At 39.2% G+C, this 15,770-nt stretch overlaps 1 protein-coding gene across 2 annotated transcripts in view; it reads left to right on the top strand.

Moving 5' to 3' along the window:
- Positions 1–15,770, top strand: part of LOC131437639 (ras-related protein Rap-2a) — a 365,405-nt gene that overhangs the window by 324,042 nt on the left and 25,593 nt on the right. For both annotated transcript variants that reach the window (XM_058607114.1, XM_058607113.1), the window contains one exon: positions 7,046–7,183. In XM_058607114.1, the coding sequence (XP_058463097.1) occupies positions 7,046–7,183 (138 nt within the window). The remainder of the gene's footprint in view (positions 1–7,045; positions 7,184–15,770) is intronic.

Genomic DNA, 15,770 nt, shown 5'->3' with positions numbered 1-15,770 from the left:
AATAAAAAAAAAGAAAAGAAACGAAAACGAAATCGAAAAACTGACATCACAGCTCTCAGAGGCAGTTACAAATCGAATCATTTTGGGAAATTGTTCTGCCAACTGAACTACTGTGGATGTGATGATACACAACTCAGAAGACTTCCCGGTAGTAACTTGGAACTTGGTATTGGTGGTTCACATTTTAGTTGATCCTCTGTGGTAGAATTGCGCACACAAAAACTTATTGCACATTTCCCCTACCAGACGATCTCTGTTTAATTAACCGGTTGATCAATTGTGTGTTAGATTTCGTTGTGTCTCTATTGGCTTTTATTTTGCTTACCCGATGTTTGATCGATAGGATCTTGAGTTAATAATTGATTTCCCCCGGAGAATTTTAATAATTTTTTTTCTTCTTGGTGGGCAGTAGAACGAATAATATATTCAAAATGGGCATTCGACCAGAAAAGTTTGGGAATCACTGATCTAGTTCAATTTTGCAGACAACAAGAACCGATCTGGTTATTAGGGAATAAGTTGCTTATCTAATTATTCCGTTAAACTACACCTACAACATCAGCCGAATGACCGGTTCATATTTTAGTGGAAGTAGTTTCAGAAAGTCGTCACTTCACAACTCACCCGGCAGTGCACAATATAAACGAACCGACCGGATCGGACCCGAGGCGGTCAATTTTCATTCTCCGCTACTGGTCTCAATAAAATGTCCTCTTTACTCGGACTCGGAGGAGGTGCACCGTGCGCGTTCATCGCAAAGGACACGTTCTCTCACGTGTTGTCCGATTGCTACCCGGTTCTGACCTGCCGTCATTTTATGCGGATAATTTAGTTTTGATACCCTTCGACCGTAATCGCTGTTTGCTTGCTTCTCCGTGTTCACTATATGGGTAGTTTCGGGAAAAATTACCGACTATTGGCACGGAAGGAATTCTTCGGACCGGCAGATTGGTCGCTTCTGGGTCCAACGCGATGAGTTGACGGTGTGCCAGGGTGAAAGTTATAGCATCAATTTAATTCTATTTTTATGTCCTCGTTGCATGCAGCACCCACCTTGCTCCGTTTGCCGAGGCAGCAAAATTCCTGCTAGTTTCCAGGAATTACTACTCAGGAACGTACCGTACTGCTAATGTGTTTAGATTGAGCCTCGTATGTCTGTACGCGGCAAGTGACAAGTGCATCGACTACCTCCCGTTCGACCGTTTGCCGGGGATTGTGTATGTGTTTGGATCCAATATTACATCCCGTTTCCCTTCCTATTTATATACGAAGCCAGTGGCTATGCAGTGTTTGGCAGCTAGTACTAGCGGAAGGCCTCCGAATGTTGATACCGCCCGTCATTCGTTGTTATTTTGTTGTTTGTGTGCCTCTGGCAGCCTAGTGTAGCTGCTTAATTATTTCCGATTAGCTCCCCCGTATTGGCTTGTTTACTGATGTAAATAGTTGTTCGCGATCGGTGCCTCGTCGACCGGTGGAAGTTGTTGCACGTGCGAGGGGTTTCTCGTGTGTTCGATCAATATTGTGTGGTAATTCCGCCGGAACAGTTGATTCGCTAACAAAAATCAAACTGTTTGTGATCAGAACCGAATATTTTCCGTTCAAGCAGGTGCTTCTGGGGCTGAATGTATCACAATTTAGATTCGAAAATTTTGAGAATCAAGCTTCAATTCGTTTGGATTTAATTTATAATGGTCAAATTGGGTATTTTTGTACAAATACAAGGAAATCCGCTCCAACAAGTACTTCTAAATATCGATTTAACCTTGAACAACTAAAACGAAGGTTAATTTTTTGGGTATTTCGCTATAGAAATGTTTTAGAAATACTGAAGAAACCGACTTTTGATCGGAGCTCCGGAGATTTTAGAATTTTAAACGTAAAAAAAGTTTTCGTTATGTAGGCTAATGGCTCCCTATTTCATCTGATTTGTAGCGACGTTACCTCAAAAACTAGATTTAGCCACTAAAATCACTATAATTATTACATATTTCTGCTTAATTCGTCTTGTTCCACATTGGCAATTGATTCAAATTTGTTGGAAATCAAACTAATATTCAAAAACCTGTTTAAATCCACCTAGTGGTGTAATGATGCCTTTCTCACTTTCATTTTCTCCTGTATATTTCAGCATAAATTCCCCGAAACACTACAATTTAAAAAAGTTTTGAAAATAGTTTTGAAAATTTCTGTTACATAATACTGCTACATTCATATACTACATTTAAATTTATGTTAGTGAAAAACGAGAGCGGGTCACTTCGCCGAAAGCCATTTTGCCGAAAGTCGTTTCGCCGAACGCCATTTCGCCGAAACTCGTATTGCCGAATAAGTCATTTCGCCGAAAGGGTAATTTCAAATACATTATATTATTATTTTTTGTGTTATCATGCCTCCTTTATAACTGATGTGGCACAGCCACATAACCGAAGCCAAGATGTCTCGGCGGCAGAAAGCCGCCGAGGCGACGCCGGCTGAGTTGGCCGCCGACCCACCGTCGGAAGCGGCGGCCTCTTGCATACAAACCTGTAACCGCTACGATTGCCCGGTCTACTCAAAGCTGATTTCTTTGCTTTAGTTAGGTCCGAACGAGCGGTAGCACACGAATCAAATCGATGTGGCGAAGCCGCATTAGATATTTTCTCACTTAGTAAACGGAAAATACCACATACATTTGCTTGTTAGATACACCTATACAATTGCTTTGATGCTTAGTGGCTAATAGTCAACAAGTTTTCTTAGGAACTCCGCTCTGAAGTTCATGAATCAATCTTTATTCAAGAGTACAAGAATCGATATTTATTCAAGAAGTACAATAGTAGGTCAACAAAACGGGCGTACATTCATTTGTTTTTATTTTAAATCAATTCCAATTATAATATTAAGGCAATTACAGGACTCGGCGAAATGACCCTTTCGACGAAATGACATTCGGCGAAATGACTCATTCGGCGAAATGACCCATTCGGCGAAATGACTTTCGGCGAAACGGCTTTCGGCGAAATGGCTTTCGGCGAAATGACCCTGATCCGTGAAAAACTATTCAATCATATTTGAGAAAGAGAAGTGAGTTACATTTTAGGGTAACTAAGGTATTTTGGCCCACTTTAGAATTGATTTTATTTTGACCCACTTTGTAGGTAATTTAATGAGATTTGCTTTTAATTGATGCAACATGGGCTACTTACATCAATTAAAACCATAAAAATTGTTAGGTGGGCCCAAATATATGAAGTGGCCAAAATACTTGCTACCGTATTACATTTGATTACTAATGTTGGTACTTCGGCAACCAAAAGCTGAATATCGGCATAGTGACATTCGATTCATTCAACCTACTAATTTATTTACGATTTTCTAAGATTTGAATTTTGGAGAAAAAAATGTACTGGTAGTCGAGCTTGAATAAAATTCAGTCGATCTTTTATGGGATTATCAAATTATCAGACTCTCATGGTCGGCAAACTAGAAAAATTAACTAACAAATATAAAGAGGTAGCTTATGAAAAAAAATTTCTTGAAACTGACATTTTTACACTAAGCACTCTACCTCCTTTAAGCCGAATGAAAATTGGAATATTCTTATGGTATCTTAGAACCTTTAATTTGAATCTAAGTTTGTCAACATCGGTTCAGTCATTTTCGAGAAAAGTATTATTTTCACATATTTGATGCATATCACCCTGTAATTCCGGAGCCGAAAGTCGAATCCAAATGTAATTCAGGAACTTCGTATGGGACCATTGGACGTTTCAATTGAATATAAGTTAGTGAAATTCGGTAATGCCTTCTCGGAGAAAAATGAGTGAAACTATTTTCACAGTTTCGGTGCACATCACCCTGTAATTCGGGAACAAGAAATCGGATTAATATGAAACTCCGTAACTTTGTATGGGAAAGTAAGGACCTTCATTTGAATATAAATTTGAGAAAATCGGTTTAACCATATCCGAGAAAAGTGAGTGATGAATTTTTTCACTTTTTTGATGCCCAATTTCTACATTTTTGGTGCATATCACCCTGTAATTCCGGAACCGGAAGTTGGATCCAAATGAAATTGTGGAACTTTGCATGGGGCCATGAGACCTTTTATTTGAATCTAAGTTTGTGAAAATCGGTTCAGCCATCTCCGAGAAAAGCGAATGTCATTATTTTCACAATTTTGGTACATACCACCCTGTAATTCCGGAACCGGAGGTTGGATCCAAATGAAATTGTGGAACTTTGTATGGGGCCATGAGACTTTTTACTTGAATCTAAGTTTGTGAAAATCGGTTCAGCGATCTCCGAGAAAAGTGAATGACATTATTTTCACAATTTTGGTACATACCACCCTGTAATTCCGGAACCGGAAGTTGGATCCAAATGAAATTGTGGAACTTTGTATGGGGCCATGAGACCTTTTACTTGAATCTAAGTTTGCGAAACACGGTTCAGCGACCTCCAAGAAAAGTGAATGACATTATTTTCACAATTTTGGTACATATCACCCTGTAGTTCCGGAACCGTAAGTCGTATCCAAATGAAATTCAGGAATTGTGTATGAGGCCATGAGACCTGTTATTTGAATCTAAGTTTGTGGAAATTGGTTCAGCCATCTCTGAGAAAAGTGAGTGACAATATTTGTCACACATACACACACACATAGAGAGAGAGAGAGAGAGAGAGACATTTGCTCAGTTCGTCAAGCTGAGTCGAATGGTATATGGCATTCGGCCCTCTGAGCCTCGGTTCAAAAGTCGGTTTTTGCAGTGATTGTATAGCCTTTCTATATGAGAAAGGCAAAAGAAGAATGAGATGAAGATTTTAATCGATAATTAATCACGTGGCAGGTGAACATTACTAATTATGAATTCATCCAGCATTCAATAGTTGTGTAATTTTGCGAAGTAGTGATCATGTTTTGAGACGAATCGATTAGTAAATATTCAGGAACATGACGAACTGTAAAGATGATCAGTGTTGGTGATTGCCGAAAATTAGACACAAGCTGCTATATTGCTATCTATATTGTATACAACATTTTCAATCCGGTAGAAGATGCTACAAGAACTCAAGTCTCTCAATGCATGAGAAGAGAATTTTTCTACATTTCTTCGCTCCACTTCATACTCTGAGTATTTTACGCCCTTAAAAAAATTTACAGTCTGATAATGATTGGTGCTGTGTGGAATTTCCCAAGAGAGAATCGCAAGTTGACAATTATCGCAGAAAATCGAATCGATGATTCGACTTGATGATTCTCATACTAGGTTGCAATATTTCAAAACCCTTGTGTGGAGTATTCACAGACATTTTCATAGACACAACTTATACAAAGGTTATATGCACATAGTTAGAATAAGAGGCAATAGTGAAATGATTCTATCGCAATTATCAACTGCCTGTATTGAATCGGATCGCGGAACGAGAATAAGCAACCGTTTGTTGCTTCAGAGAGGATCCCCACAGCAGCGTGCTAACCATTGATTCTCAGAAATGATATCGAGAGAAATTCGCTCTCGCACTGGTGTCGATTCTATGTTAAATGAGCCATGCCGGGTTTTTGTTGTTGCGATGATATCAGTCTCTCTTTGATGGCACTGATTCAATCGTGTGAAGAGTTGCCAGTGAGCGTTCTTTGATACGATAAAAGCCATCCTTGAAGATGATCGAGAAATCCTTCATTTTCCGTTTGAGACGCAAAATGCTACCAGAAAAATGTCAAACAGTATCCTTTGTCCGTTTATCTTACAAAGCGTAGTAGCAGCAGCAGAGACTTCTCGCAATTCCCCGGCTGCCTTCGATGCTGCAACTGAAGAATGCTAAACTTTTTCTCCGGCAAGGAAAACTAGTTAATTGGATAATATTTTCCTGTGCTAGCCCACCCAAAGTTATTCATCCAGTTTGCACTCTGTTTGTCCAGTGCAACAACTCTCTCGACAGTACGGTGGAAGTTGCAAGCCCATTGAGCTCCGCTTGGTGCAACGAAACGTTTGTTCGTTGCTGTTCTCAACCGGTAACCGGCAAAATAACAAAACAAGTGAGCTTTGCAAACTTTTTCCCTATAGTCGGCGAGATATGCCGAGCCCAAGAGTTTCCCTAATGTTCAACCATTCGAACGTCCACGGTAATCAGATCACCGCTTCTGTTAATCCCAAATAGGCACATAATCAATTCAACAACGGACACGGATTGGAATGGTTTGAAAATGGTCTCTTTCAATTAGCAGTATTTGACATGAAAACAGCAAAGTGTGAAATGTTTTCCCAAGAGCGACCGGACCAAATCGAACGATTACTGTAGGTTTTCTGTAGGCCCTTCTTGTGCGGCGGAAGACGGTTCGGTTGGTCGAATCGAACGCAGCTGGTGGAAAACCTAAAAAAGCGGCTAACCGGACGGACGTCACTGCCGGGTAAGGCTGCTCAGTGGTGTTATGAAAGCACTTCACTTTTTAAGTAGTTTACAAAGTTTACAAAAGTAATTATAGATTACAATAGCGTCGGTTTGGGAGCCCCTTTGCCAGGAAGGTCTGGATGCGGATCGCCGATGGAACTGTCTGGCACAGCAGGAGAATTCGTTTCGTGTGAATAGTTGGTGAAGTTCGTTCATAGGAGGAAGCTGGGCAAGTTTCGAGCCCTGGACGAACAAAGGTGCTAATTTTACAATGGGCGTTTCCCGGTGAATTATTGGAGAGCTGGGGATGAAAGTTTGTGCTGTTTTGTTGCCGGAGCGAAAGTTCCAACCAGCACAAACCGTTTTGACTTTCGTGTTGACGGCGACGACAACGACGTTTTGCTAATCGAAGAGCTGCAGTTTTTCACAAACAACAGGGGGATGGTAGCGTTCGGAATTGAAGTTTGAAAAGTTTGTTCGATTTCTTACCAAATACGATTCGACTGAAAAAAATGTCAGATTGAATGTTGTTGAAAAAATATATTCCTGATTGTTTTAAAAGAATCCTTGCTTCGTTTCTATTTCTAGTGGATTGATCTGATACTTGTACCTACTGATCTATAATGGCAATCGTTTAACAATTTTTTTTCTCATTTTTCTTCCTGACTTCCAGGTGGACAACTCTCCCTGCGTGCTCGAAATTCTGGACACTGCCGGCACCGAACAGTTCGCATCGATGCGGGATTTGTACATTAAGAACGGTCATGGCTTTATTGTTATGTACTCGCTAACGAATCACCAGACATTTCAGGTAAGTAAATGGGCTAAATATGTTTTAATTAGTTCAACAGATTTACCTCAAAGGTTGAAAATCAATCATATCCCTATAGTATTAATTTAAAAATGTCTGACAACCCATTGGTAAATTTGAGTAACGGGTTCGATTCAAAGATTCTGTGAGATGCTAATCTACAGAGGACGATAGGATTGGTTTTGATTTTGTAAATTGCAACACAAAAATTCAACATTTTTCCGGCGTTGCTAGGAAATGTTTCGTGAAGGGAAGGCCGATCAAAATTCTCGAAGTTCTCCTGCTTAGTGAAATACTCTGATTGTAGTGAAACAAAACTTAGACGGAAACTCGATACAACAATACTCCGTTCATGTTCAGATCGCGAATGATCAGTGTTCCATCTCAGATCTCACAATAATCATAATTTTCATGATATTCTTGACAAATTGGGTCAATTTAATATTTAGAATCCTTTTGTTAGAAACATTTAAAACACCTTCTCTATTTAAATACCTTCTTAGTAACCTCCGAGTTCCATGTGCTGTAACGTACTTCCGTACTTCCTCGTCACATTCGATCTGCAATACCTTTGGCTTCCATGGCAACACCTGCTACTCCCTCCTCTTTATAAATATTTGTATGACAACATCAATAGCTCAAAAATTTTCCATCTGATAATGTTTCTTTTATAACGAAAGGCTGTTTAACATCATAACTACATTCGTACTATAGAATGACGTTTTTATATAATTTATTTTACCAAGGCTTTAACCATTTTGGTCGTTCATCGGGGAGGAAAACCTATAGAATAATGATCAATCTGCTTGAGTCGACAGTTTTCTCGATTTACATAATAATACACATTAATTGTATGATTTCGTCAATTCAGATCAATGTTGAGAATACTTATTCCCCCTCCCTCTTGTGAATATTTTTGTGAACCTCACTTGGTTGCTAGAAATATACTGTACTCGTAAAGAAGTGCCAATTTTTCATAAAACCCGAAAAATTTTCCCTTACACTTTCCATGTTCGGGGCACTTACTCCACTCTCTCACCCTCAAAATAATTTTATAATTTAATATTTTGTTTTAACTTCCCTTTTGTCAGAGAACTTACTGCAGATCTCCTCCATGATTACCCTGAGTAGTGTAGAAAGTATATGTACTTTTAAAAAAATATCGATTCCCACCTTTGGTACATGTGCCAAACTTGGTGGCGATTCGTTTAGTTGTTTCGTAGTAATGCCGAGACTTAAATATACTCGCGTTCATAGGGAGATGAAGAATATTTTCCCTTAGTTCTTTAAATTTCCCGGCAAAATGGAACCAGATCCTTTGAAATTATTTAAAGAAATTTGCGTTGCACTCAAATTAACAACAGCAATACTATCTACTACGTGCTTGGAATTCTTTCCACTCTCTTGTTTTACAAATTAAATAAATTTCGTCATTTTATTTAAAAGATATTTTATTCAGGCCTATTTGCGTACAAGCTTTACGTGGCCGATTTAGCTGAGTTTTTACATAAATTTTTTTGTATTGGATCTCGTTGTCACCCTTTTTCTAGGGGAAGAGGAGCTTCCATTAACCTCCTGCGAGGGTTGAGGGGCAGTTTGTTCATGGTTCGTCTCGTCATCCATTGCCGCATTGATGGTATTGTTGTCGATTTCCGTCTTCTTTTCGTTGCTAGTTGCTGTAGATGCGCCTTGTTGTACATTGTTTGCAGTTGCTGGTTGGTTCGATGGTAAGCTGTTAACTGCAGCTGATGTACTTTGTTCTATAGGGGTTACGTTGGATGGTTTCGTTGAAGGGGATACTTCATTGTTGTTGGTGACTGTCACAGGTTGCTTGGGGTTGGTGTGAAGGAAACACCGTTGTCCTTTGGTGTAGTTATCTCCTTGTTCAGTTTATCACATGGCTTACCGTAGTGAACAGCTTTTTGGCAATATCGACATGTGGCCATCTGATTGCCATAGGTAACAAGTGATTTGCACGGAATTCTTGTATCTTGACCGAATGTCACATAAGAATGTATAGGCCTCTTCAAGCGCATGCGTAACAAACGTACGCCATTTAGAATACCGGGGAAAAATTCTTCCACTTTTCTTTTTCGATAGAGAGAATCTCTCAGTATTGGGACATAGTTTTGCGAATATAAGAATCGGTGACGCTTGAGGGAAGATCATGTACACGCACTTCTATAGCACTATCTTCCATATATACTGGAATGTTGTACTTAATGTTGTCGTGCTCCACATAGTGCATATTATTATTGTCTTTCGCGAATTGATTTGCATATAAAACTGGATGTAAACAACATTATTCGTCTTGTTGCATTGTAGTAGATGCACACGTTTAATATCAATATGCATTTGCTCTTTGAACAAACCTTCAAGTTCTCGTACCGAAGGTCGAGTTTAGCACTGCCACTAGTAATTGTATTCTTTCGCAGTGGCGACTGTAGCTTTTGTTCGTTTGGTTCACTCATGTCGAGGTCGTTCTATTGTTCACTACAAAATACTGTACTTGGTTTCTTCCGTCCCGAACGTAAGCGGTTTTGTTTTATCGACTGACTTGGATGAGATGTGAAAGCGAACTGAAAATAACTTTATAATCTATTTTAATTTAACTTCCTTTTTGTCAGTGAACTTACTACAGATCTTCTCCACGATTACCCTGAGTAGTGTAGAAAGTATCTGTGCTTTTCAAAAAAATGTCGATTGCCACCTTTGGTACATGTGCCAAACTTGGTGGCGATTCGTTTAGTTGTTTCGTAGTAATGCCGAGACTTAAATATACTCGCGTTCATAGGGAGATGAAGAATATTTTCCCTTAGTTCTTTAAATTTCCCGGCAAAATGGAACCAGATCCTTTGAAATTATTTAAAGAAATTTGCGTTGCACTCGAATTAACAACAGCAATACTATCTACTACGTCCTTGAAATTCTTTTCACTCTCTTGTTTTACAAAAAAAAATGGGAGATGAAAATATATTTTCAAAAACCCCTCCTTCTAGTCTAAATGTCGATTCTCTTCAAATTACATAAATTTCGTCATTGACCCCCTCCCCCCATGTCAAGGATACTTGCTACACACTATCCTCCCCTGAAAATGTCCTAATGATCATCTTTGAAGAGCAAGAAGTATCTGTACAATTATCTTTGAAGAGCAAAAATCTTCTACGGCTGCTCGGCCATCCATGGAAGTTGACCATTAATGTCAACTTCCCTCTCTGAGCAGCCTAGATAGCCGTGTAGTGTCGGTAGCGGTTTCCCAACTGGCTAAGAAAAAAGCTACGGTCCACCTGTACCGGTGGTATAAGTCCATCAAACAGGTAAGCCGTGTGGCATCCGGTGGAATTATTTTCTACCAAGAAGTGATCCACTGGTTTCCTGTTCCATGTCGTAAAAGGCCACAAAAAAAGTAACTCCCAAGTCAAGGTGTATTTCCGTGCCGATGACTGAATGGCTGCAGAAGGTTAAACAATGCAGTCGTGAACGGAATATCTTGGGTTTTTTTCCTACTGAATACACGCAATGCTTAGCAATCGACTTCTTTGTTCATCGCTTCGGCAAGCAGAGATTACAAAGCTAAGTGTCTGTGTATGTCCTCAAGGTGGTGTACTATCCCCACTTTTATGGAAACTAGTCGCTGATGGTTTGTTAAGGAAATAATAATAACCTTGGATTTCCGACTTATGGTTTTGCCGACGATTATCATATATTGATGACCGGTATAAGCATTACCACTCTCTTTGATTTAATGCAGTAAGCCCTGCGATCTGTTCAACAATGGTGTTGTCAGGTGTGATTATCTGTAAATCCTAACGGAAACAAATCCGTTACTGATATTATGATTGAATAATCATGACATGAATCATTCTAACTTGTCATGAAACCATGAGCAATAAGTCTTTTACCATGAAAATTAATCATGGTCCGAAAATGCGTTACTTGAGAAATGTATTTCTTTCAGAGCTCGTAACTCCGATTTTCTACCCGTATATCACTTTGAACCCTCTTCCTCAAGTGATGTGATAGATTGCTTAATAGAGCAATGGTAAGGCAAGAAGCAGACATTGAAAAACACGAGCTGCTGAAAATATTTATTTCATACTGAGGTACATTCCTTTCATAATTGTGTTGTTTCAACTGATAGAGACTTGACAACATAAAGATTTTAAATAAGACGATTTGGCAAACGATTTTTTGGAAACCAAAATAAGGAAAAATCGTTCCGCGGTATTTGCAAGAATTCGACATAGAGTTTGTTTTTAAGAAGTTTGATTTACACGTGTTTTTTTCATGCAGTTTGTTAAAGTGTTTGAATTCGGAAACACAAAATCAAAACTGGAGCAATGAACGCAAGTAAACACGTTATTTTAGGCGTCGTCGTTTAAAAAAAAAACATATTTTAATTTGTAATGATTCAGATTAAAAGAAATTCGTCGTGCTTTTCACTGTTTTGCAATTCAAAAGTATATCATTTGAGACATTACTTAAAATACGTTCATCACATCATTTGATTTAATTCATATTCAAAACCTTCATATTATAAAACCTAACGCCTGAATTCATGTTGCAATGACTACTATCGTAGTAGAAACACACCTGAAATTACGTCCCAACAACGTCAAGTGCGTTACGCTTAAATTTCAGCGGAATTAGTTCTAATGGATCATGATCCCAGAACTTTTTTTTTTGTGTATTATCATAAAATGAAAATATACTATTTTCCCGAAATCATGACTCGTTTTGTTTACATCTAGAATCGTAATTTTGGCAAAACACCAATGGTGATTATTATACTTATCGTATGATAATCACAGGAGCTCGTCCAATACAGTTCTTCGGTTCAGGGGTACTGTGGTTGATCAAGTTAAATACGTCGGAGTTATTCTTGATTCAAAACTGAATTGGTATGCTGACATTGACTTCAGGATTAAAAGAGCTTGCATGGCTTTCGGTCAATGCAGACAAGCTTTTGGAAAATCATGGGGACTCAAACCCAGATACATTCATTGGATCTACACAACTATTGTTAGACCAATTTTAGCATATGGATGTCTTGTATGGTAGCAGAAAGGAGAAGTCGCGACAGCTCAGTCAAAGCTAAATCATCTCCAAAGGATGGTCCTAATAGCGATGACAGGAGCATTCACGACAACTCCTACTGCTGCTCTAGAGGCGCTACTGTGCATTAAACCACTACATGTGTTCATAAAACAAGAAGCATTATCTTGTGCATACCGTCTTAAGGTTACATGGCTTTGGAACAGAAACCCTATAGACTATGCTACTAGCCACACTCGCTTGTGGTCTCAAATGGTTACGTGGGATGAGTATTTACTCGCTCCTAGTGCCCTAACTCTCACTTGAAGTTTTCCTTTCAAAACATTCAATAGGAGCTATCCTCTTCGTGAGGAATGCTTGACTGGTTATTTGGAACGACAACTTGATGAACACATAGTTTGTTATGCGGACGGTTCTCTGTTGGGTGGTCGTGCTGGTGCTGGTGTCTACTGTTGTGAAATGAGGCTAGAGCAGTCTCATTCACTTGGTAGATACTGTACTGTGTTCCAAACAGAAATCTACGCGATTCTGTGTGGAATACAATCGGCACTTCAGCAGAGGATCTGTGATGTGGATCAGGCAGCTTTAAAAGCACTCAGTTCGAATGATTCACGGTCGAATTCAGTGATCGCATGTCGAACTCAAATTGAAGACCTTAGTTTTCAAAAGGCACTGATGGGATAGCCATTTATCTGTAAGTTTTAATAAGAGCTTTAAAATAAAAATTATCAAAAAAAAATCGAAACTCTGATTTTTTTAGTATAATTTTTTTGGTTCATTTTGAATTTATTAAGAAAAAAATCAATTTTTTTTTCAGTGTATATATTTTGAGAGTGCCCTTTTGATTCCCTACAACTTCTTCCTGAACGCCATTTTGTACAATTAATTCCGAGTTACAACGATTTGAAAAAGGCAATTTTTGTGAAATGCAAAAATACATACACCCTTTTTAAAAATCAGTCGTGAGTCGGATTGACCTCTCCATCGGTTCAAAACTTATGGTCATACTGAAGCCATATGCTAAGTTTCATTCAAATCGGAGAAGGAAGCATTTCTGGAATTGCTCAGTTTGGTCCTTCTGAATGCCAGAAATGAAACCCGGCAGCATTTTGATAGTTTCTTTCACAGAAATATGCAAATCCGAAACGACATAATTGACATCAAAATTTTATTTGTTGCTATTTTTGCGACCGTTGGGACCGTCCCTTTGTGAAAAAGCTACAAACGAATTCCAATGTCCTAAACTGCCACCCTATTTTCTAGAATACAAACGCAATCTTTTGAAACTGAATGGTCCTTTTCAATACTATAAATCTTGAACGGTCAAACGGTATCAAATCGATTGCTATCTATACACATCTCGAATGCAGTCCTACGTCAACCCTACGTTTTTCACCAGATTTTAGCATCATTGCAGGATGCTGATCAGAGCGCTGACTGGGCATTGCAGACTCAACTATCACATGTCTACTATTCAGCGTGCTGAGTATTATTTTTGTGATTTGTGTAAATGCGATTGCGTACTTCATAGGATCTGATATGTAACTGTCCCGCATTGATGCAACCACGTACCCGGGTCTTTGGCTCTCCACACTATTCCATAATCTGTGTATGGTGAGCTACAATTGAAGGATATTCTATCGCTTTTCACCCAATATGGTAAGGATCAATAGCCAGAGGAGTTCATCGTACTTCCTGGATTGAAGCAATCCCTTCTGTTTCTACCCTAAAAGGTATTAGCAGATTGTTTGGCAACCCTTATGGGGTATCAAATTTACTTCTGTTCATACATATGTATTGCGAAACGTTCTACATTTTTCCAGAAAAGCAGAATGGTGTCACTTTTGAAAAATCTCTGAATCCTCTCGGGAAATAAGGAGTGTTTCGAAAAGTAGTGAGCAACATTGATTATTGAATAAAAAAGCGAAAAAAAAAAAACATATTTTGACATCAGTTTTCGATATATTGTAGAAAAATTACATTTTTATGCATTTCACTGATTATATTGAAGAAAATCCTAGTTTCTGTGAAACGCTCGCACTTTGGACTTGACATTCTTCATTAAATTCTGCACAGTTACTTTTGTGACTTTCCTGGTGGCAGCTTTTTTTTAACTCCTGCATATTTGGGACACTGTACCTTCTTTCCGAAAGTGCCCAATACCTTTCAATTGGCCGAAGATCCGGGCAGCTCGGTGGGTTGATGTCCTTTTCCACGAATTGTACATTATTTTTTGACAACCACTGTAGAACGGAGTTGGCGTAGTGGGCTGAAGCCAAATCCGGCCAGAAGAGAGGAGAAGTCTTATGCTTTCTGAACAGTGGCAGCATTCTCTTCTTCAAACATTCTTCCTCGTACACTTTGGCGTTAATTATGCCCTTCGTGAAAAAAATCGACGATCGCAATTCACAGAAACAAATTGCTTACCAGACCAACACTTTCTGCCCAAACTTTTCCATCGCCACCGTGGTGTCAGCGTCGTCCAGGTCCTGGTACACCGATTTCGTATAATATTGCGGTCCGGGCAGCGCTCGAGAGTCTTCCTTGGCGTAGGTTTCGTCGTCGATCAGGATGCATCCGTCTTTATTCTGTAGAATCCGGTTATACAGTTTTCGCGCTCTTGTTTTGGCCTGAACTTGCTGTACCAGGGACTTTTTCGGCACCTTCTGTTTCTTGTACGTTTTCAGGGAGTTCCGAACATTGATCCGTTGAATCATTTCGATGCTGGTGTTGAACTGTTTGGCCATATCCCGCGTCGACGCCGATGGGTTTTTCCTGATGTACTCAACCACTTTTAAGTCCCGGCCAGGCTGGCTGGAACCCGTTTTCCTACCGGATCGGGGCAAATCCTTCGTGGAAAGGGTCTTACCGAACTTCTCGATAATATTTTTGACACTGGTGTGGTGCACTTTCACCCGTTTTGCAATTTCGTTGTACGTGACACCACTTTCTGAGCACCAAGTGTGCAGAATTTTCTTTCGCTTCGACTTATCATTGAAACGATAAACCGCACCGAAACCAATTGATTGCGCAGCTGTTATTGACATGTAAACAAACATGTCACCGCAAAACATGCTGCAAAAAATTAAGCCATTTCAGAGTAATAACTGTTTGAATGTTGCTAACTACTTATCGATACACTCCTTAGATAACTAATTGAACGTAAATCTGAATATGTTATTCTTCTGTAACAGTATTCACACTCTTTTGTAACATACTGATAACTGTTAGGTTCGGCCGACACGGCAAAAGGCGTGTCAAAAGTTTAGTGTTTCTAAAATTACATATTACAGAAACAAATTATCTTTCTGTCTGTCATTTTCTTCTGATGACTACCTGCTCAGTATAAATTAGAATGACACGTTTGACATTTATGTGCTTTAAGAATAGATATAAAAAGTTACTTCTCAGCTCGAACATTTTTTACGATTCCTGCTCGTCAGTAAACTTTCTTCGACCCGACTGCTGCACGACGATTTCCTGAGTACGCAGTCCGCCAGTTGGTATTCATTACCAGTGTTATGCAGTAGCC

The sequence above is a fragment of the Malaya genurostris genome, chromosome 3, assembly GCF_030247185.1.
Source record: "Malaya genurostris strain Urasoe2022 chromosome 3, Malgen_1.1, whole genome shotgun sequence".
NCBI classification, from domain to species: Eukaryota; Metazoa; Arthropoda; class Insecta; order Diptera; family Culicidae; genus Malaya; species Malaya genurostris.
The sequence above is the reverse complement of the archived record's forward strand: the minus strand, read 5'-3'. Positions and strand labels throughout refer to the sequence as shown.